The sequence below is a fragment of the Herpailurus yagouaroundi genome, unplaced genomic scaffold (genome assembly GCF_014898765.1).
Source record: "Herpailurus yagouaroundi ecotype Mexico unplaced genomic scaffold, PumYag 187, whole genome shotgun sequence".
Lineage (NCBI taxonomy): Eukaryota > Metazoa > Chordata > Mammalia > Carnivora > Felidae > Herpailurus > Herpailurus yagouaroundi.
Window position 1 is genome coordinate 7,818,887 of NW_024412418.1, and position 21,237 is coordinate 7,840,123.

At 41.2% G+C, this 21,237-nt stretch overlaps 1 protein-coding gene across 18 annotated transcripts in view; it reads left to right on the forward strand.

Annotated features, from left to right (window-relative positions):
* PHF21A (PHD finger protein 21A) overlaps positions 1 to 21,237 on the forward strand; it is a 190,697-nt gene that overhangs the window by 161,102 nt on the left and 8,358 nt on the right. For 9 of the 18 annotated variants that reach the window (XM_040495324.1, XM_040495323.1, XM_040495325.1 and 6 more), the window contains 5 exons: positions 11,351 to 11,449; positions 14,218 to 14,269; positions 15,061 to 15,140; positions 15,605 to 15,665; positions 18,161 to 18,420. In XM_040495324.1, the coding sequence (XP_040351258.1) occupies positions 11,351 to 11,449; positions 14,218 to 14,269; positions 15,061 to 15,140; positions 15,605 to 15,665; positions 18,161 to 18,420 (552 nt within the window). The remainder of the gene's footprint in view (positions 1 to 11,350; positions 11,450 to 14,217; positions 14,270 to 15,060; positions 15,141 to 15,604; positions 15,666 to 18,160; positions 18,421 to 21,237) is intronic. The other 9 variants (XM_040495333.1, XM_040495336.1, XM_040495339.1 and 6 more) reach the window with 2 other exon arrangements.

Consider the following 21,237-nt stretch of genomic DNA (forward strand, 5'->3'; position numbering starts at 1 on the left):
CCTTCCTTCCTTCCTTCCTTCCTTCCTTCCTTCCTTCCTTCCTTCCTTCCTAAAAGATTTTTAAGTAATCTACACCCGGCGTGGGGCTCGAACTCATGACCCGGAAATCAAGAGTTTCATGCTCTACCAACTGAGCCAGCCAGGTGCCCCTTCTTTCCATTCTTTAAAGTGAGGTATTATAGTCTCCAATTATTATTATTATAGAACTATTTTATTTCTTCATTCAGTTCTGTCAATATTTGTTTCATATTTTAAGACTCTGTTGTTTGGTGCATATATATTTAAAATGTATCATGTCTTCTTAATGAACTGACCCTTTTATCAATATATAATGACCTTCTTTGTCTCCTGTAACAGTTTTTTTGACTTAAGGCAAACAATTAGTATAGCTATCCCTGTACTCTTTCGGTTACTGTTTGCATGGAATATCTTTTTTCATCCTTTGACTTTCAACTTTTTTGTATCTTTGGCTTTGAGATGAGTCTATTACAGATAGCATATATTTTGGATCATGTTTTGTTAATCCATTCTGCCGCTGTCTGTCTTTTAATTTGTGGGTTGAACTCAGTTACGTTTAAAGTGCTGATAGGAAAGGACTTCTGCCATTTTGCTATTTGTTTTCTATATGTCTTCTGTCTTTTTTGTTCCTCAGTTACTCCAATACTGCCTTCTTTTGTGTTTGGATTTTCTTTCTAGTGCATACTTTTGATGCCCTCATTTTCTTTTCTGTGTACATTTTAGTTATTTTCTCAGTGGTTACCATGGGGATTGCAGTTAACATTCATAAATCTTTACCTGTGTAGTTTGAATTGATACAAGCTTAGCTTAAATAGTATACAAAAACTCTGTTCTATACAGCTCTGCCCCTCCTTTCTGTTGTCACAGATTTACATCTTTTGTACATTGTATGCCCACTAATACAATTTATAATTACGGCTTTATGCATCTCTTTTCTAACTCATACAGAAAACTAAAAGAGAAGTTACAAATCAAAGATACAAAAATACTGGACTCTGTTTTTACCTGTGTAGTTTCCTTTACTGGAATTCTTATCTCTTTATATGACTTGAAGTTACTGTCTAGTGTCTTCTTATTTCAGCCTGAAGAACTCCTTTAGCATTTCTTTTAGGGCAGATCTACTAGCAATGAACCTCCTTAGGTTTTTGCAGGATATAGCATTCTTGGTTGATAGTGATTTTCTTTCAGCACTTTATGTAATCCCCCTGCTGCTGGTCTCTTGTTTCTGGGGAGAAGTTGGCTGCTAACCCCATTGAGGACCTTTTCTGTGTGATGCATCACTTCTGTCTTACTGCTTTCAAGACTCTCTCTTTGCCTTTGTCTTTCAACAGTGTGACTACAATGTGTCTCCCTGTGAATCTCATTTATTTATTTTCAATCATTTTTATGGGAACACAAATTTTATTTTTTTATTTTTAAAATTTTAATTATTTTATTTTTTAAGCTTTTATTTTAATTCCAGCTAGTTAACATACAGTGTTATATTAGTTTTAGGGGTACAATATAGTGAGTGAGTCAACAGTTCCATACATCACCTGTTGCTCACCACAAGTACACTCCTTAACCCCTTTCACCTATTTCACCCATCCCCCACCCACCTCCCCTCTAGTATCCATCAATCTGTTCTCTATAATTAAGAGTCTGGTTCTTCATTTGTCTCTTTTTTTTCCCTTTGCTCATTTGCTTTGTTTCTTAAATGCCACACATGAGTGAAATCGTATGGTATTTGTCTGACTTATTTCACTTAGCATTATATTCTCTAGATCCATACATGTCATTGAAAATAGCAATATTTCGGGGCGCCTGGGTGGCGCAGTCGGTTAAGCGTCCGACTTCAGCCAGGTCACGATCTCGCGGTCCGTGAGTTCGAGCCCCGCGTCAGGCTCTGGGCTGATGGCTCGGAGCCTGGAGCCTGTTTCTGATTCTGTGTCTCCCTCTCTCTCTGCCCCTCCCCCGTTCATGCTCTGTCTCTCTCTGTCCCAAAAAAATAAATAAACGTTAAAAAAAAAAAAATTGAAAATAGCAATATTTCATTCTTATGGCGAAATGATATTCCATTGTCTGTGTGTGTGTGTGTGTGTGTGTGTGTGTGTGTGTGTGTGGGTGTGTACACACCATATCTTCTTTGTCCACTTATCCAACATAGGGGTGTATGTATCCCTTTGAATTAGTGTTTTTGTGTTCTTTGGGTAAATACCCAGCAGTGTGATCACTGGATTGTAGGGTAATTCTATTTTTAACTTTTTGAGGAACCTCCATACTGTTTTCCAGAGCAACTGCACCAGTTTGCATTCCCACCAAAAGTGCAAGAGGGTTCCTTTTACTCCACGTCTTCGCCAACACCTGTTGTTTCTTGTGTTATTGATTTTAGCTTTTCTGCTAGGTGTGAGCAGATACCTCATTGTAGTTTTGATTTGCATTTCCCCAATGGTAAGTGATGATGAATATCTTTTCATGTAATGTGTTGGCCATCTGAAAGTCGTCTTTGGGGAAATGTCTCTTCATATCTTCTGCCCATTTTTAATTGGATTATTTATTTTTTGGATGTTGACTTTTATAAGTTATTTATACATTTTGGATACCAGTCCTTTATCAGATAATCCTTTATCATTTGCAAATAGTGAAAGGTTTACTTCTTCCTTATCAATTTGAATGACTTTTACTACTTTTTGTTGTCTGATTGCTATGGCTAGGACTACCAGTACTATGTTGAATAAAAGTGGTGAGAGTGCACATCCTTGTCTGGTTCCTGACCTTGGGGAAAAAGCTCTCTTTTTCATATATGGCTTTTATTGTGTTGAGGTATGTTTCCTCTAAACCTACTTTGTTGAGGGTTTTTATCATGAATGGATGTTGTACTTTGTCAGATGCTTTCTCTGCATCTACTGAAATGATCTTATGGTTCTTACCCTTTCTCTTATGATGTGATGTATTACACTGATTAATTTGTGAATATTGCACCACCCTTGCAACCTAGGAATAAATCCCACTTGGTTATGGTGAATGATTTTTTTAAAGTATGGTTGAATTCGCTTTGCTATTTCTTTGTTGAGGATTTTTACATCTAGTTTCATCATGGATATTGGCCTATGGTTTGTTTGTTTGTTTGTTTGTTTGTTTGTTTGTTTTTTAGTGGTGTCTTTATCCAGCTTTGGTATCAGGATAATGCTGGCCTCATTTGGAAGTTTTCCTTCCTTTTCTATTTTTTGGAATAGTTTGAGAAGAAGAGGTATTAACTCTTCTTTAAATGTTTGATAGGATTAACCCATGAAGCCCATCTGGTCCTGGACTTTTGTATATTGGGAGTTTTTTGATTACTAATTCAATTTCTTTGCTGGTTATTAGTCTGTTCAAATTTTCTGTTTCTTCCTGTTTCAGTTTTTTTTTGGCTTATATTTTTCTAGGAATTTATCCATTTCTTCTAGGTTATGCAATTTGTTGGCATATAGCTTTCCACAATATTCTCTTATAACTTTGTATTTCTGTGATGTTGGTGGTTATTTATCCTCTCTCATTTGTGATTTTATTTATTTGGGTCCTTTCTCTTTTTTTCTTGGTAAGTCTGGCTAAGGGTTTATCAATTTTATTGATTTTTTTTTCAAAGAACCAGCTCCTGATTTCATTGATCTGTTCTATTGTTTTTTATAGTTTCTATATCATTTATTACTGCTTAATCTTTATTATTTCCTTCCTTCTACTGGTTTTAGGTTTTGTTTGTTGTTCTTTTTCTGGCTCCTTTAGGTGTAAGGCCGGGTTGTTCATTGGAGATTTTTCTTGCTTCTTGAGGTAGGCCTGTATTGCTATAAACTTTCCTCTTAGAATCTGTTTTGCTGCATCCCAGAGGTTTTGCACCATTGTTTTCTTTTTCATTTGTTTCCGTGTACTGTTTTGTTTCTTCTTTTATTTCCTAGTTAACCCATTCATTGTTTAGTAGCACGTTATTTAACTTCCATCTATTTGTGATCTTTCCAGGTTTTTTCTTGTTGGTTGACTTCTGGTTTCATAAAGTTGTGGTCAGATAAGATGAGTGGTATATCTTTGATCTTCTTGAATTTGTTAAAGCTTGTTTTGTGGGCTAATATATGGTCATTCTGGAGAATGTTCTGTGTGCACTTGAAAAGAGTGTGTATTCTGCTGTTTTAAGATGGAATGTTCTGAATATATCTGTTAAATCCATCTGTTCCAGTGTGTCATTCAAAGCCACTGTTTCCTTGTTGATTTCTGTTTGGATGATCTGTCAATGTAAGTGAGGTGTTAAAGTCCCCTATTATTATTGTATTATTATTGATTAGTTCCTTTCTGTTTGTTACTGTTTTATAGATTTGGGTGCTTCTCTGTTGGGTGCATAAATATTTACAGCTGTTATATCTTCTTGTTAGATAGTACCCTTATTATTATTATTATTATTATTATTATTATATAGTGTCCTTCTTTATCTCTTGTTACAGTCTTTGTTTTAAAAATCTATTTTAGGGGTGCCTGGGTGGCTCAGTCAGTTAAGCGTCTGACTCTTCGTTTTGGCTCAGGTCATGATCTTGCAGTTCATGAGTTCGAGCCCCACATCAAGTTCCACTCTGACAGTGCAGAGCCTGCTTGGGATTCTCTTTCCCTCCTTCTCTCTCTGCCCCTCCTCTGCTTGCTCTCTCAAAGTACATAAATAAATTTTAAAAAATAAAGTCTATTTTATTTGATATAAGTATTAGTACTCTGGCTTTCTTTTGACATCCATTTCATTTGCATGATAGATGTTTCTCCATACCCTCACTTCCAGTCTGTGTCTTTAGGCCTAAAATGAGTCTCTCATAGACAGCATATAGATGGGCCTTGTTTTTTAAATCTACTCTGTCACCCTGTTTCTTTTGATTGGAGTGTTTACTGCATTTATATTCAAAGTAATTATTGATCAATAGATATTTATTGCCATTTTATTACCTGTCTTGTGGTTATTTCTGAAGATTTTCTCTGATCCCCTCTTGTATTTCTTTTGCTGATTTTCTTTAGTGATATATTTGGATTTCTTTGTCTTTATTCTTTGCATATTTATTAGTGGTATTTGATATATGGTTACCATTAGATTTGTATATAACCTCTTCAGCATATAGCAGTCTGTTTTAAGTTGATGATTGTTTAAGTTTGAACCCATTCTTTTCTACTCTCCTACCCACATTTTAGGTATATGTCATTATATTTTACATCCTTTTTTTGTGAGTTCCTTGACTGATTTTTTTTAATAGAAATATTCACTTTTACTTCTTTTGTGTTTCCTACCTCTGTACTGTCACTTGTGGTCTCTCCTTCTACTCAGAGTCCCCTTTAATATTTCTTGCAGGGCTGGTTTAGTGGTCATGAACTCCTTTGGTTTTGTTTTTTTTAGGAAACTCTTCATCTCTCTATTCTGAATGATAGCCTTGCTGGATAGAGTATTTTGGGCTGTAGAATTTTCCCGTTCAGCACTTTGAGTATATCATGCCACTCCATTCTGTCTTGCAAAGTTTCTTTGGAAAATCTCCTGAAAGCTTTATGGGTTTTCCCTTGTAAGTTACTGACTTCTTTTAAGACTTCTTTTGATTTTGATGGGAGTTCTCTGTGCCTCCTGGATCTGGATATTGGTTTCTTTCCCCAGATCAGGGATGTTTTCAAATACTTTTTCCTCAAATAAGTTTTCTGCCCCCTTTTCTCTTTCTTCTTTTTCTGGGACTCCTATACTATGACTGTTATTATATTTGATGGAGTCACTGAGTTCTCTAAGTGTATTCTCATTTTGCCTAGTTCTTTTTTCTTTCTTTTGTTCAGCTTATTTTCCATTACTCTGTGTTCTAGGTCATTAATTCATTCTTCTGCTTCTTCTAGCCCTCTCTTCATTCCATCAACTTATTTTTCATTTACTGAGCCCTTTATGTCTGCTGTGTTATTCCTTATCTCCATGTTAAGGGTCTTCCACTCTTTTCTCAAGTTCAGTGCGTATCCTAATGATCATTGCTTTAAATTCTTTATCAGACATGTTACTTATATCTGTTTTGCTTACATCTCTGACCATGGCCTTGTCCTGTTCTTTCATTTCAGATAGATAAATGTCTCTCACTTTGCCTCTCTTTTTCTGTTTCTGTGTGTAAGAAAGTCAGCTGTGTCTTCTGCTCTTGAAAGTAGTGACTTTATGAAGAAGAGGTCCTGGAATGCCCTCTGCAGTGCAGTGTCCCCTGTTCACCAGAACCTGGCACTTCAGGAGAGTATCCTGTGTGTTGCTTACGCCCTGCTGTTGTGTCTGAGTCACTTTTCCTTTCACTGCAGTCATCTGTACTGACTCTCCGCCTGTTGTGGGCTGTGCTTGCTGTCTGTGGTGTTAGTGGGACCCATGCAGACCACATCTGAGGGGTCGTGCCCTCTGGGGAACTCGTGAGGGGGATGGTAGTGTTAGCACAATTTGTGCTGGGCCACTAGCCCTGTCCTATGGGGAATCTCCCAAAGCATTTGGGGACTGTGTGCCAGGCTGGCCAGGGGAGTGAGGTGGGCACAGCTGGGCCTGGTGCACGATGGCAAGGGCATGCTGTGGCAGCTGTGCCCTCAGTGGCTGGGCGGGCATGTACACTAACAAAATTTGCCCTAAGGCCATGGCTAGCAGGCTTAGAGTGGATAAGTCCTCTGGAGAGCTCGTGGGTGTGGTGCCCCTGCCAGCTGGTTAGGTAGCAAGTGTCTATGCAGTGCTGCCTCCCGCAGGTGGCTCTGTTTATGCTGCAGGTTGGTGGCAGTGGGGAGGGGCGTGGAGAGAATGGCATCTGCCAGCTCCCTTGTTTTCAGGGAAGTCCCCCAACACACTTCAGAATCAATGGGAATGGATCTGTCTCCCATTTGCCCCCAGTGTTGTGTTGTGAAAATTGCCGTTTTTATGTGTTCTTGGCTCAGCCTGCTCTCTTTAAGGATGGCGACCCAGCTTTCATTCACCCTCACCCTGGCTCACCCAGTGTTGAGTCAGCTGACTTTTAGAGCTTCAGGCTCCAAGTCCCACTGGTTTTAAAACTCTTGGAATTCAGCCCTGTTTTTAAAGCCAAATGTTATGGGGATCATTCTTCGACATGTGAGCTCCCTGGTACGAGGGCCCATTTTTCTCTCTCCTGCACACAGCCCTCGCCCTCCTGCCGGCAGCCTCCCTCTGCCTTTCTGACCTTCCTGACCTTTCAGATGCAGCTTCTTCTCTATATTTAGTTATAGAATGTGTTGCTCCAGTCTTCAGATTGCATTCCTGCTTATTGACTTGGATGTAGTTAAAATCTGGTTGTAAATGTGGGGACAGGGAGAACTCAGGGGCCTCCTGCTCTGCCATTTTCCCACAGACTGTGCATGTCTTTTGAGTTTATTCTACGTGGATGTCACTGAGCTTCTTGGATGTGTAGATTTCTGTCTTTCATCCAGTGTGGGAAGTTTTGAGCTATTAATCCTTCAGGTATTATCCCTGCTACTCTCTCTCTCTCTGCTTGTCCTGTCCCCCCGGGAGTCCATAATGCGTATGTTGATGATATCCCACAAGTCCCTTAGGCTCCGTTCATTTTTCTTCATGTTTTTCCTTTCTGTTCCTCAGACTGGACAATTTCAGTTGTCCTGTCTTGGACTTCACTGATTCTTTCTTTTGCCTGAACGCTTCTAGAGAATTTTTCATCTCAACTTGCATACTTTTCAGTTCCAGAGTTTCTATTTGGTTCCTTTCAATAATTTCTATCTCTTTATGGGTAGTGTCTTTTTTGGTGAGAAATTGTTCTCCTGGTTTATTTCAGTTCTTTGTCCATAGTTTCCATTAGCTCTTTGAGCATATTTAATTAGGTTTTTTTTCTAGAGAGTCCAGGGCTGGACTGGGCTTCCTTAAGGCCAGTTTTTGTTGATTTTGTTTCCCTACAAATGGGCCATACCTTCCTGTTTTCTTTGTATGCCTTCCAATTTTTTGTTGAAAACTCTTCATTTTGAAATTACAATGTGATAACTCTGGAGATTAGATTCTCTTCCCACCCCAGGGTTTGGTTGAGGACTGCAGTTATCTGTTTAGTGCCTTTACCAAACTGTTTTTGCAAAAACTGTTATTTCTTGTCATGTGTAGTCACTGAACTCTCTGTTCTGTTGTCTCAGTGGTCAGCTAGTGACCTGACGGATTTTCTTAAACAACTGGAGCCAAAAAAACCAATAATAATAATAATAATAATAATAATAACAACAACAACAACAACAACTAAATTTTTTTTAAAAAGACACAAAACAACTTTCCCAGTCCTTGCACATTGGCTCTGAGCAGGGTTACTTCGTCAGTTCTAAGCCAGGCCATCTGTAACTCTGCCTTAGCCTTCACCTCTTCCTTGGGTACAGCTCAAAGATCAGCCAGCAGTGCAAACCTAGAGTTCTCTCACATCTTTTCTAAACATGCATCTAGCCCTGGGAATGTGCAGTACCTTCTGGATGCCCCAGTATATGTGATAGCCCTTGAAAGCCATCACTCTTCCAGGAGTCGTCTTCTTCAGCCTCTTCCTTCCCAGGCCTTTAGGTCTGTCTGCTGTATATTCCATCCACCATCTCCCTTACACCAGGTGACTATGGGTAACATATATCTTTAGATGCTTTCATCAGATGTCACCCCGAAAGCCACTTTGGCCTAATAAGGTGGGCAACACAAAGGTCAGCCTCTGTACCAGTCCTCAGGGAACCACCACACAGATCAAAACGCACAACCACGGGTGTTTTAGAAGGTCCGTATTGTTTCCCTTAGCACCAGCAAGCCATGCTGGGAACACAGGTTGCCATCTGCAGAGCCTCTGCCCAAGCTGTGGAATGGGGATTTGTAGATAGGTAAGGAAAAAATGCTTTCTTAGTGAAATTTAGCAATTTCTTTCTTCAGTCAGTGTCCTCCTGGTTGCTATAAGGTTTTTATTAGATTCCAGAATTCTAAAAAGCAGATTCTGTTTTTGCCAGCTTAATGATTGCTTCAGTGGAAGGACTAATTCTTAGAGCTCCCTGTTCTGCCATTTCTGTCACTCCCCCAGCCCTAATGTTTTTGGTTTGCTTTCAGCAGCTTAAAACAACAAATATTTTATTATTCCCTATAGCTTGTGAGGGTCAGGAATCAGTTTGCCTCTTAGCTGGGTGGTTCTGTCTCAAGGTCCCTCACAAGTTTGCTTTCAAACTTGTAAGCCAGGGCTGTAGTCATCTCAAGGCTCCACTGGGGCTGGATAATTCACTTCCCAGCTCAGTCCCGTGGTTGTTGGCAGGCCTCACTGCCCGCTGGCTGCTGGCTGGAGCTTCGTTCCTTTACCGCACAGGCCTCTGCGCAGTGCTGTTCACAGCATGGCCTGGTTTCCCCCGAGCAGGAGCTCCATGAGAGAAAGATGTCTCCCCAGTGTTTTTTATTGTTTTAATTTTTTTTTTTTTGGATGCTTTTGGTGTTTTTTATACAACCCTGAGATGATTGTACTCTTCTTGAATGAGAGAGCAAATTTGAACCCAGATTCAACTGGGTTGAATTCAACTCCCAACTCTTAGTGGAGAGGAATTGGCTTGTCCTTTCCCAGAGGCATTGCCACTGTGTGTGTCACTCAGCCTTAGAGGTGGAACCAGGAGACCCCGAAAAATTTCACACAACCTTGGAGTGGATCAGCAGACCCTTCCAGGTGACCTTCTCTTATCTCCTCTCCCTCAGACTTCCTGCCCTTCCTCACTCAGAAAGCTATGAAAATAAGCTTTCTGGACATCCAGGCCCTTAAAGATGACACTATAACCTACTTCCCCATCGTGTACCCTTATAGATGTATTTGGTGGTTTGTTGTATGGAGGAAATGTGTCCTTTTTGGTTAAAAAAAAATGTGAGAGAGAAGTACGTGATTCTTCTGGAAGGCATTGTACTAGGTAGGCACAGAGGACTGCAAATGTGTATAGAACAGTGTCTTCTCTCAAGTAGCTTATCATATAGAGAAGGAAATAGAATAGGGCATTGGTAAAATATAAAATATCATGGGGCACCTGGGTGATTCAGTCGGTTAACCTTCCAGCTCTTGGTTTGGGCTCAGGTCATGATCTCACGGTTTGTGGGTTCGAGCCCTGCATCGGGCTCTGCACTGACAGCACAGAGCCCGCTTGGGATTCTCTGTCTCCCTCTCTCTGCCCCTCCCTGCTCACACATGTCCTTGCTCCTTCTCTCTCTCTCAAAAATAAATAAGTAAACATTAAAAAAAAAAAAAAAATCAGGCAGCATTTGCCCCAGAACAGTGGTTGCCACAGTATTGATAATGGCAGATGCTTACATTCTCCTAAAATAATAAATATGAGAAGCAGAAGGAAAATATGGAAGTGGCTAGGAAAGAAAGTGAAAGATCTTTGTGATTGTATGTGTTCTTCAGATCTAGTAACATAATTCACGACATAATGATTTTTGAGAACTTTTGCTGTCCTGCTCACAGGACAGAATCCTACTCATTAGTAATCACACAGTTTTACCCTCATTTAATTTCTTGTTACCATACAAAAAGACCATTAGCATCCGTGTGTTTTTTATTTGAAAAAGTAAAGTAGGTTTGTGTTCACAGTTTTTGTATCCACTTTTCTAATATCATTTCAGTATTTCCAGAGGGGTTCATAAAATGAATTAGCCATTGGATCATAATAAGAATAGTAATGCAAACTGAGCCTACCAGTTTCTAGGTGCCATTTGTTCTTAAAGATGACAACGATACTGGTGTTCTTTTGTCGGAATGGATGCATCTGGAAGACAGAGTTGGGGGTAATCGGATTGTTAGCCTCTTACAAGATGACCTTTTCTTGGCAAGCGCATCTCTCCTCTAATGGATGCTACAGGCAGGTGTTAAATATCCCAAGTGAGGGTAATTCTGCCTCTTCTCTTAGGTGATGATTGGAATTGGAAAGAGAAGAATGTGTACGCAAGATTTTTTTTTTCTTTTTTACGTTATTCAGATCTTAAGCTTGCAGTGGACTGGAGCTTGACCTATGTGTAATAAGAATGGGCTTGCTCTGGAAAACTGTCCCTACATCCTAAAATACATTGAAATCAGAGCAGCCTATACTCATTTTTATACAGAGGAATTAAACTGTGGATTTTTCTTTTTGTGTAGTTTAGACTATTACAGTTACAGTTTCATATCTACTCTAGTTATACAATTTAATTATTTCAACTAGGGCCTTAAATTTTACTTTTTGCCCTTCCAAAATATAGTCCATATTATCTCTTTCATTAATATGTTTCCAATTTGAGTATGTTCTTTTCTCCTTCTTTGTTGTCTACAAACTATGTTTTCATTTTTTTAATGAAAAGTGAATTCTGAATTTTCATTTACTTTTCCTTTCTTAGACAATTAAATCCCACACGGAAACAGATGAGAAACAAACAGAGAGCCGTACCATCACTCCACCTGCTGCACCCAAACCAAAACGGGAGGAGAACCCTCAGGTAGGCTTAGCCCTCCAAAGGCATGGCTCAGTCTATGAGATGTGACTTATTCTCATAAACCAGGAGAGACACCTGCCCTCCGAATCACTTGATTTTCCTTTTCTTGTGCTTCCACACGACTCAGTAATGTTATTGCCAAGTCAGTTTGGCCTAAGGTAGATTGAGTGGGTCCTGGCGTGTCCCTGAGCTGGCATACAGACATTTCATGCACGTGTTACAAATTTGAAATGTAAGATTAGTGATCATTTTCCCAGGTATCCGATTGCATTCCTCATGATAATTATGTGTTGTCTCAGCCAGCATTTCTTTTTTTTTTTTTTTTAATTTTTTTTAACGTTTATTTATTTTTGAGACAGAGAGAGACAGAGCATGAATGGGGGAGGGTCAGAGAGAGGGAGACACAGAATCTGAAACAGGCTCCAGGCTCTGAGCTGTCAGCACACAGCCTGACGCGGGGCTCGAACTCACAGACCGCGAGATCATGGCCTGAGCCGAAGTCGGCCGCTTAACCGACTGAGCCACCCAGGTGCCCCTCAGCCAGCATTTCTAAGAGGTCCATACAGTTCACTCAGCTGAGGTCTGCTTATGTTATTGATTATAGTTGTTAACATGTGCACTTTTGTTACTACTGTTATATTGCACCAGATTCTCAAATCCCAGATAAACCAGTAGCCTAAAAGGAGTTCATTGAAGCATAAAAGTAAGGATGAAAATAGTGACATATGTACCATAACTTAGGATAGAATTATAGAGTCACATAGTAAACAGGACTGGTACAAATACAGAATGTAAATTCACGTGTCCCCTTAGACGAGAGAATTTTTTAGTTTGGCTTTTGCATAAGCAGCTCTAAAAGAAAAATGTGTGCAGGTAATACGATGATGAAGATATAATAGTTGGATTTTATTAGACCAGCACTCTATTTCCCTGTATCCTCAGTGCATTCTTTTTAATGAAACCATTCAGATCGTGGCAGGAAGCCATCAAAGCTTCATGTCCTTTTTTTAAAAGCAGTGATTTATTGGGTGCAGGTTTTTCTAAAACAAGTATAAATTATAATTCTTTCTGATATGAAATGGATTAATTTTTAATATATCTTTGAAAAAGAGACCAAAACTTGAGCCAGAAAGAAGGACCAGTGATGCAAATTGCTGAGGAACTTATGAAGTCATCCAGAAAATTATCAAAGGAAACCAAAGGATATCTTATGTTAGTTGCCCAGTGTGGGCAAGCAAGTACCACCATGTGTAGTCATGTATATTTCACCTTCTGACTGGTGAAATCACTGCCATAAAGAGAATAAATTAGTTCTTGGCACACGTGTGATACATAGATGAGGCAAAAGTTCTTGACAACTTTTTATTCTCTTTATCACTGAAAATCTGTTCCAGACGAGAGGAGATTTTTTTTTTTTTCACTTAATAATTTTTTGTGAGCTTGATCTAGACTGGCAAAGATGAGTTGGATGTGACTGGCCAAGACGAGTACTGTTACTTGATCAAAAGAAGCTGCCTCTGAATGTCAGTCCACATACTGTTTTATTAACAGAGAACAGTTGGCAGACAGCCTTCTAATCTTGATTAGGTTGTGAAGAATATTCGTGGAAAGCAGGAATGTAGTTAATTGGCAATCACAAAATGTATGCTATTTCAGCATGGCAGCAAGTCCCAAGAGTGCTTTTCCTTGCTGACGTACCCTGGCTGTCAGGGGGATAGGTGCCCACCTGTTTTTTAAATAAGAAATAAAATAAAAACATTTCTTCAGAACTCTGAGGATACCACTAAAGGACACTTCTGTGTTCTCAAGTGCCTTGTTCAGGGACTGTTTCTTCCTAAAACGCTCAGTATCTTAAATAGCTTGAACCTGTCACTTCAGGCCAAAATATCATTTGTATTGAATGTTGAGGGTTGAATAGATCCTGTTGCTGTTGAATAGGTCGGGATTTTTAAAGACCAAACTATGATATAAACAACTGTACAGGAATATGTCTCCTAACAACTGCTGATGTTCTCTGTTATCTGTGAGAGAAATTGATGATGTATTATTTGGCGTAGATAGCAACCACAGGCAAAGATGTGCTTTCTAGACCACATGTAACCACAGAGCAAAACAGGAATCAGTATGTTGCTCCCTCCAACTTTAAGCGTCTAATGCTCCAGCTTTGGGGTTCAGTATTCTAATCAATTTAACTTCTGATGGAGCCCTGAGAGTGGTCTCCAAAGAGAGACTGCTCTGTAATTTTTAGGTCCACGTTTCATTTAAAAATCATAGTATTAAGCAGAACCATCTGCTGTTGTCCCTAAAACTCATTTAGCCTGAAGTTAGCACTGTCCGGTCATTGGTAGTAAAAATGTTAGAACCCTTGACCTGTTAGGACAAGTGAAGTACTTGGAATTTGGAGCTTGTTGTATGGGAAGCTCTTTGTAACCCTCTGCATGTTGTTGAGTGTGATACCGTCTTCCTATCTAAGAGGCTTTTTGGAAAACAACAACTACAACAACAACAAAAAAACTTAGGTCACTCAAAGATACTGATCTCTGTCATTGAGAAAGTGGAACATGCAGGTCCCAGTCCTTCTCTTTTGATCCCCATAAGACCAGAAAGCCTCCAGAGTGGCTCTAGAAGGTGTTTGTTCTTTGGTCACCTGATCTCGGCCTCCTTCAAGTGACCAGCCTGTTGGACTGGCTTTGCCTAGGAGTCTACCTAGGAACATGCAGTTGGCTTTGTGAGAACCCAAACTGAAACACATTCTTGTTTCTCTGGCACAGAAACTTGCCTTCATGGTGTCTCTAGGATTGGTAACACATGACCATCTAGAAGGTAAGAGAAGATATTTGTGGTGCTGCCTTATTTCTGGCCCAGAGCTTTATTCTTGAAAATGGGGTTGACTTAAAAAAAAAAAAAAGAAAGAAAGAAAGAAAGAAAATGGGGTTGACTTTATTGCTAAGATATATAGAACACTGAAATGCCAACAGAGTATGATTCAACTAGTGTGGACTTTATTTCCTTTGGAGTCAAACATGCCTTTCCTCTATCTAATATTCATCCCTTCCCCTCCCTGTGGTGATCCACGCTACTGTCCAGGGGAGACTCCCCACTTGCCTGGATTAAAGCGACTTTTTTTTTTTTCCTGACCGCATGGAGTATCAAATGCCCCTCTGACAAGTCTCTGTCTGTATTTTTCAGTCACGCTAGGTTATCAGAATCCTAAGAACAGTTACAAGGCTATACCTGTCCTAGTCATTTAATTCAAGAATGGTGAACTATGGTTATTCAGTCCAGGTCTATGGATGAAGTTCATCCACCCCTATATTAAAGTTATCTAAAAATAGATGAGGATAGCTTATTTACACACGCTGTCCACTGTTAAGCTCTTGGTCACAGAGAGCCACATTATACGACAGCATGGTCTCGCTTTCTGAGAGGTGAGCATAGATGGTCCTGCATTATTTGCTCCCAGTGGTATGCTTGCCTCTGCTGAGGCTGCAGTGAAACAAAGAGATTTGTCCCATTTCTGATTTGTCCTGGGAAAGCCAAAAGATAAAAAATGAAGTTAAATTTTTGAGGCTCTCCATATCTCTTTTCTAATTCAGACCTTTTGCTTTCCCAAGAAATCCAAAGCAAGAGGCAAGAGCGAAAAAGAAGAACAACAGCCAATCCAGTATACAGTGGAGCAGTCTTTGAGCCAGAGGTATTCCTGGCCAGAGCTTGGCCCTTCCTGTTCTAGTTTTGTTTATGATTTTTTCCATCACCTCCCATCTGAAAACCTGCTGAAGAGCAGTACCCTGATTGTACTTGGCCCGCTTTGTGAAATGATGGGTTTTTCTCCAGCTGATCATCCTGTTTCATTTTTATTATTCACTGCTTTCCCCTTAGTTTTTTTCCCAAGTTTGAGCAAATACAGACCCACCTTAAAAATGTCACTCCTCTTGGCTTCAACTCAGCCGTCATCTGAAGCAGAGGCAGACCTCTCTGGAATATTCTCTCAGGGCCAAGTATATATAATAAAGCCCATTTAGCACTGAGACCTTGGGTTGACTAGCACTAACTCGTTGGCATGTTGACAGGCGTGCTACGCCTGGTCTATAGCTTGTGCCAGTATCGGTAGTAACCGTGCTATTCAACCAGTTACCTTTCCTTCTTCAATCCTCAAAGCGTAAGAAGAGTGCAGTCACATACCTGAACAGTACAATGCATCCTGGGACCCGGAAGAGAGGTGAGTACCTTTTTGTAGCTCTCCCTTGCTGTTGCTTCTGCTTTCTGTGTTGTGTTTCTCCCCCCCCCCCCCCCCGCCCCTTCCTCCCCTTTGTCCTAGAGCCTAACTCCTAAATCCCTTGAAAATAGTTTTGTTATTGTCATTCTCTGAAAATGGGTGGGGGGAAGACAGTGAGATTTCTTATTAGCGTTCTGTATACTGAATCAAAAGTTGCCTTTCCTTGGATTCTGGCAAGGCTGACTCAAGGAGGTGGCTTAATACAGCATTTCTGCCCCAGGCCCACCAGGCTGTCCTTGAATAGCACAGGGAACAGAACATTGTGCGAAAGGAAGCATTTTAGCATCATTGAGCATAACAGAGCACTGCTGTTGCCAAGGTGTTCTTAGTAGCGTCTAGGTCATCCTGCTGCCAGTGAGACCAGAGCATGACTCAAGTTTCTGTGAGCCGCAGACTTTCCAGGAAGGAGAGAGGTGGCCACACCAAGAACTTAGGATCTAGGAGTTGAGGGCATCTCCAGCTAAGGAAGAGAAGGTCGTTGTCAAAACTGGCTCCCCGAGGCAGAAGTTCCTAAAGAGCTCCATCCCCATATTTCAGACCTCCCAGGGTGGGCATTGCACCTTAACTCGTGGGCAGAGGCCGCAACACCCTCCATGCAGGTCTAAATAGGTCTTGATAGCTCAGAGTTTGAGCTCATAAACAAGGTTCTGAAATTGTACTTTGATGTCAGTAATACATCCCAAGGTCCCTTTCTCCACATGATAATGTGTCCCTGAATTATAGTTCCAGGCTAGAAAGGTTGCAGAGTGAGTGGAGTAGCATACTAATTTTTGCATATGCACACACTGTCTCAGGAGCGGTTGGAAACTTAGGAGGTCATCCACACTCTTTTCTTTTGTCTTCCTTAGTCAAGGCTACAGCTGTACCATTACCACGTCCTTACCCGAAAGAGATAGCGTACCCACCCTCAGTGACCCATTCTAACGTTTCATTAGCCCTGTCCTTTAAGTAGCCAAAAATATTTCCAAGGGAAACCCCAAGTCATTGCCTCCTGTCGATTCCTGGGTCACAGTAACCAGTGCCGTGGGTTATTTTTTGTGGTTTTAATTTTGGCAATTTTTAGTCACCTCTGACCCGGTTCTCAGAAAGGAGCCCTCAGTCCAAAGCCTCAGTTAATTGGTCTGCCGGTGGGGAGTATCTGCTAAGAGGACGGGGGTTAAGCAAGCCAGAAAGACCTTGGCATTGCTTGCCAAGGTCAGAGGATGAAAGCCTGTATTCACAATGCCTAGGATGTGCTTCTGAGGGTAAACAAAGAACATTCATCTTTTACTTCCCTTTTGGGCAGCCCTGATTCCCTAGGAAAGACAGCCTGTATGATCTTTGTACTGCAGACATCACCAGTTTAACACAGATAGGTAATATTCGTGTAATGTCTGACAGAACCGTGGCTCTGATGCGTAGTCCTGATATAATTTATAACTGTTGGTAAGGTTCTGATCCTCTGCACCATTCACCAGTGCTCGTAGGCAGTTGTGAGCCTCTCTGGCATTTTTTTTTTTTTCCTCCTCTTTTCCCTTTGGTGTGCTGAGCATATACTTTTGATCACCCAAAGCTTAGAAGCTCTGATCCTGGCCCTTCTGACAAGGATCCTGGCTTGGATGTACCATAAGGCAGGAGTGAGTAGTTGACCAGTCTTGCCATAGCCAGTAGGGTCCGTTTATAGATCCTCTGGAGCCATGAGGCTTGATTCCCAATGCCCTGGCTCAAATCCGTCTTTCAGCAGTGTTGCTGATGGCAGGGCCTTTTCTGAGCTTTGGTAATAGACCCAGGTCCTTAGACATGTAGTTTACCAGAATGTTTGTGATGGAAGCGGGGAGACAGTTTTTGATCAACCGGGGATGGTATCTGACTCCAGACACACTTAAAATCACTGTTAAGCTCAGAACATCTTTTTAGCTCTCAGGTTCCAGCTAATCCCAGAATATCTTTCCCGCTAGCTCAGCCAGCAAGGGGTAAGAATAGTTAACTTGAATTTTGCCTCCTGTTTGCCTTTCTCCACCCTCACAGGCAGTGAAGTGACCAAAATATAGATAGGAGAGAAAAGGAAAAACAGAAATCTTAAATATATCTATGGGAACTGGGAATCACTAATTATTGTGAGAATGATGGTTACAGAGAAACTTTGGAGACCAATATTCAGAAGGTGTGGAAAAACAAATTCTTATTCCTAGCTTTGACCCCCGTTGAACTTTGACATCTTGTTCTCACATCAGAAATCTCAAATTGTAATAGTCCAGGGACGTCACCATGATCTGCCCCAGGCGAGGCCCTTTAACATGACGCAGCCACTCCTGTCATTCTCCAAGGCTCTCTTATCCTCCTTTCTTTTGAGACTCATGCAGTTGTTTCTAATGACATTTAAATCTTTGCTTCCCTTCCTCTCTTTGGGACTGTTGTATTAACCTCTGTCTGCTACCTCACTTCCTTTTCCATGCTAGCCAATGAGGAACACTGGCCAAAGGTATGTAAGATCATTTTTCCCCCTTTCTTTCCCTCCCCCTTTTTCCCTTTTGTTCCCTTCTCTTGGTATATAGGTCGTCCTCCAAAATACAATGCAGTGCTGGGGTTTGGAGCCCTTACCCCAACATCCCCCCCATCCAGTCATCCTGACTCCCCTGAAAATGAAAAGACAGAGACCACATTCACTTTCCCTGCACCTGTTCAGCCTGTGTCCCTGCCCAGCCCCACCTCCACAGACGTAAGTAACTTGGGAAAAGCACGCTGTCTTCCTGAGAGTTTAAATTGGGGAAACCGTTGTCATATGTTGTCTCCTTACCAGCTGCATCTCCTTGACTAACCCTGGAACAGCAGTAATCCCGACAGGACACGGTATATCATGTAAGGTCCTGCCATGTCCTTGAGAATCATGTACAACATCAGGAGGCTCAATCGGTTTTTAAAAATGTGGATTTGATCTGCTGTGAATGAGCTCTCAGGAAGGGGGATGGGGTGGGAAGTCAGCTCATAAAATTGAAAGGTGCTCAGTTTTCCATCGTCCGTGTTTTGGGATGAGGAAAATGAACAAGGCGTACGTTCCCCTAGCAGTCCTTGTTTCCTGCTTCAGGTAGAATTCAAGAAGTGGAAAACTTTTCTTTCAAGTAACTTTATTCATCAGGTTTGATCAAACACGTTCCTGAAAAAGTGTCGGATATTTAGTAGCTCATCATGCAGATAGTACAGAATTGTAAACTAGTGCCCTAAGATTTTATTTTTTTGTTTCTTGTTTTTATTTATTTATTTTTAGGTTTTATATTTCAATTCCAGCATAGTTAACATGCACTGTTATATTAGTTTCAAATGTACAATATAGTCTATGATTCAACACTTCTATACATTACTCAGTGCTCAAGATAAGTGTACCCTTAATCCCCTTCATCTGTTTCACCCATTCCCCAACCCCCCCCCCCCCATCCCCCTCTGGCAACCATTAGTTCTCTATAAAGTGCCCTAAGATTTAAAAAAAAAAAAATTTTTTTTTAATGTTTAGTCATTTTTGAGAGACAGAGACAGAGCGTAAGCAGAGTGGGGCAGAGAGAGGGAGACACAGAATCCGAAGCAGGCTCCAGGCTCTGAGCTGTCAGCACAGAGCCCGACATGGGGCTCGAACTCAAGAGCTGTGAAATCATGACCTGAGCTGAAGTCGGACACTTAACCGACTGAGCCATCCAGGCGCCCCATAAAGTGCCCTAAGATTTTAAATGAACATTTAGAAAGCAGTGCATTGACTCAGCAAATACTGAGCACTAGTACTTTGCTGCGCAAGTGCTATTATTGAGGCTAGGGATAGAACACTCCCTGCCCTCAGGGAGCTCGTATTATATTATACATACTATGGGCAGGTGATAAGCAAATGAACATATCAAAGGTAGTGATAAGTGCTCTAAAGAAAACTGGGACAGAATAAGGAGGATAAGGAGTTGTAGCAGCAGGATCCTATTTTACGGAGAGTGGGAAGAGAAGGCCTCTCCCACAGGAAGTGAACTGTGTCTGGGGGAGCATTCCATGCAGAGGGAACAGCCTCGCAGAAGCCCTGAGGTGGGCGTGTACGTGGTGGTGAGCCAAAGCAAGAAGGCCCAAGAGGGCCAGGATGGCTGGAAAGAGGGAGCGGTGAGATGGCGGGAGAGGAGATCCCAGAGGTGACAGAGTCAAGGGTGCAGGGCCTTGGGGCTTTTGCTCACAGTGAAATGGGGGACCGCTGGAGGCGTTTTGAGGAGAGGAGTGATGTAATTTTTCAAACCTACGAGAAGTTGCAGTAAAATACAAAAGACAAATACATACCTTTCACGTAGATTCACTGTTACCGTTTTGCCACATATGCCCCCCCCCCACGCACACTTCTTTGCTGAATTAGTTGAGAAGTTGCAGACATCCTAAATCTTCGTCTTAAAAACCTTCAGCATATATCTTCTCAGAACAAAGGTATTCTCTGATATAGTCACAGTTGTCAAATTGAGGACATTTAATATTAAGTAAATATTATTATATAATATACAGTCTATATACAGATTTCTCCGGTTGTTCAATAATTGCTTAAATGGCACTTTGTTTTTTCTGCTCCGGAATCCAGTTTAAGATCCCTCTTGATATTTGTTGTCATGGTATTGTCTCTTTCTTCTCCTTACTCTGGAACAGTTTCTCGGCCTTTCTTTGTCTTTCATGACACTGACATTTCTTAAAAGGTAGGACAGCTCTGTAGTGTCCCTCCATTAGGATGGGATTGTTTCCTCAGGAGTAGATTCAAGGTTTACATTTTTGTAGGAACACTAAGTACGTGGTGGTGAGTCCTCCGTGCATCACAAGCGGCGTGTGTTGTCGGTCAGTCTGTCCCGTTGTTGGTGATGTTAGCTTTTATCTCTTAATTAAGATAGATCACATGAAATTTCTCCACTTGTAAAGGTGCTTATTTTCTCTGGCAGAGATAGCTTTGAGTCTCAAAAACATCCAGTTCTCCAACAAACTGTTAACCCGGTGGTTTTACCATCCTTTGATGGTTCTTGCCCGCATTTACTATTTTTAAGGTGTTTAAAAAACCAGCTTGGATTTTTAAAGGACCACTGTGTCTGAAACTTGGAGAAGAGACTGTGGAGAGGATAGGGTGGGAGCAGGGAGACCAGTGAGGAGGCTGGGGCAGTCATCCAGGAAGAGCCGAGGACGGCTTGGCCTGATAGGGTGCTAGAAGGAGAGATGGAGACACATGGCCGAGTCTGCATGTATTTCGAAGAGCCAGCAGGATTAGATGATGGGTATGAGCAGAAGAGAATAGTCAAGGGTGAAGCCAAAGTTTCTGGCCTAAGCAACTAGAACTAAGATGAAACTGTCCTTTACTGGAGATGCCAAGAGGGGCAGGTTTGAGGAGGGAAAGCCAGAGTTTCACTTTGTACATGTCCCATTTCTTGTGTGGATTACAGAGCTTGTCTTTAGGGTCATCTTCAGGTAAAATGCCCCTTGAACTGGAAGGTTCTCAGTGCTTACTAAAGGTCTTCCCTTTGCCAAAGAACAAAAGAATACCATATGC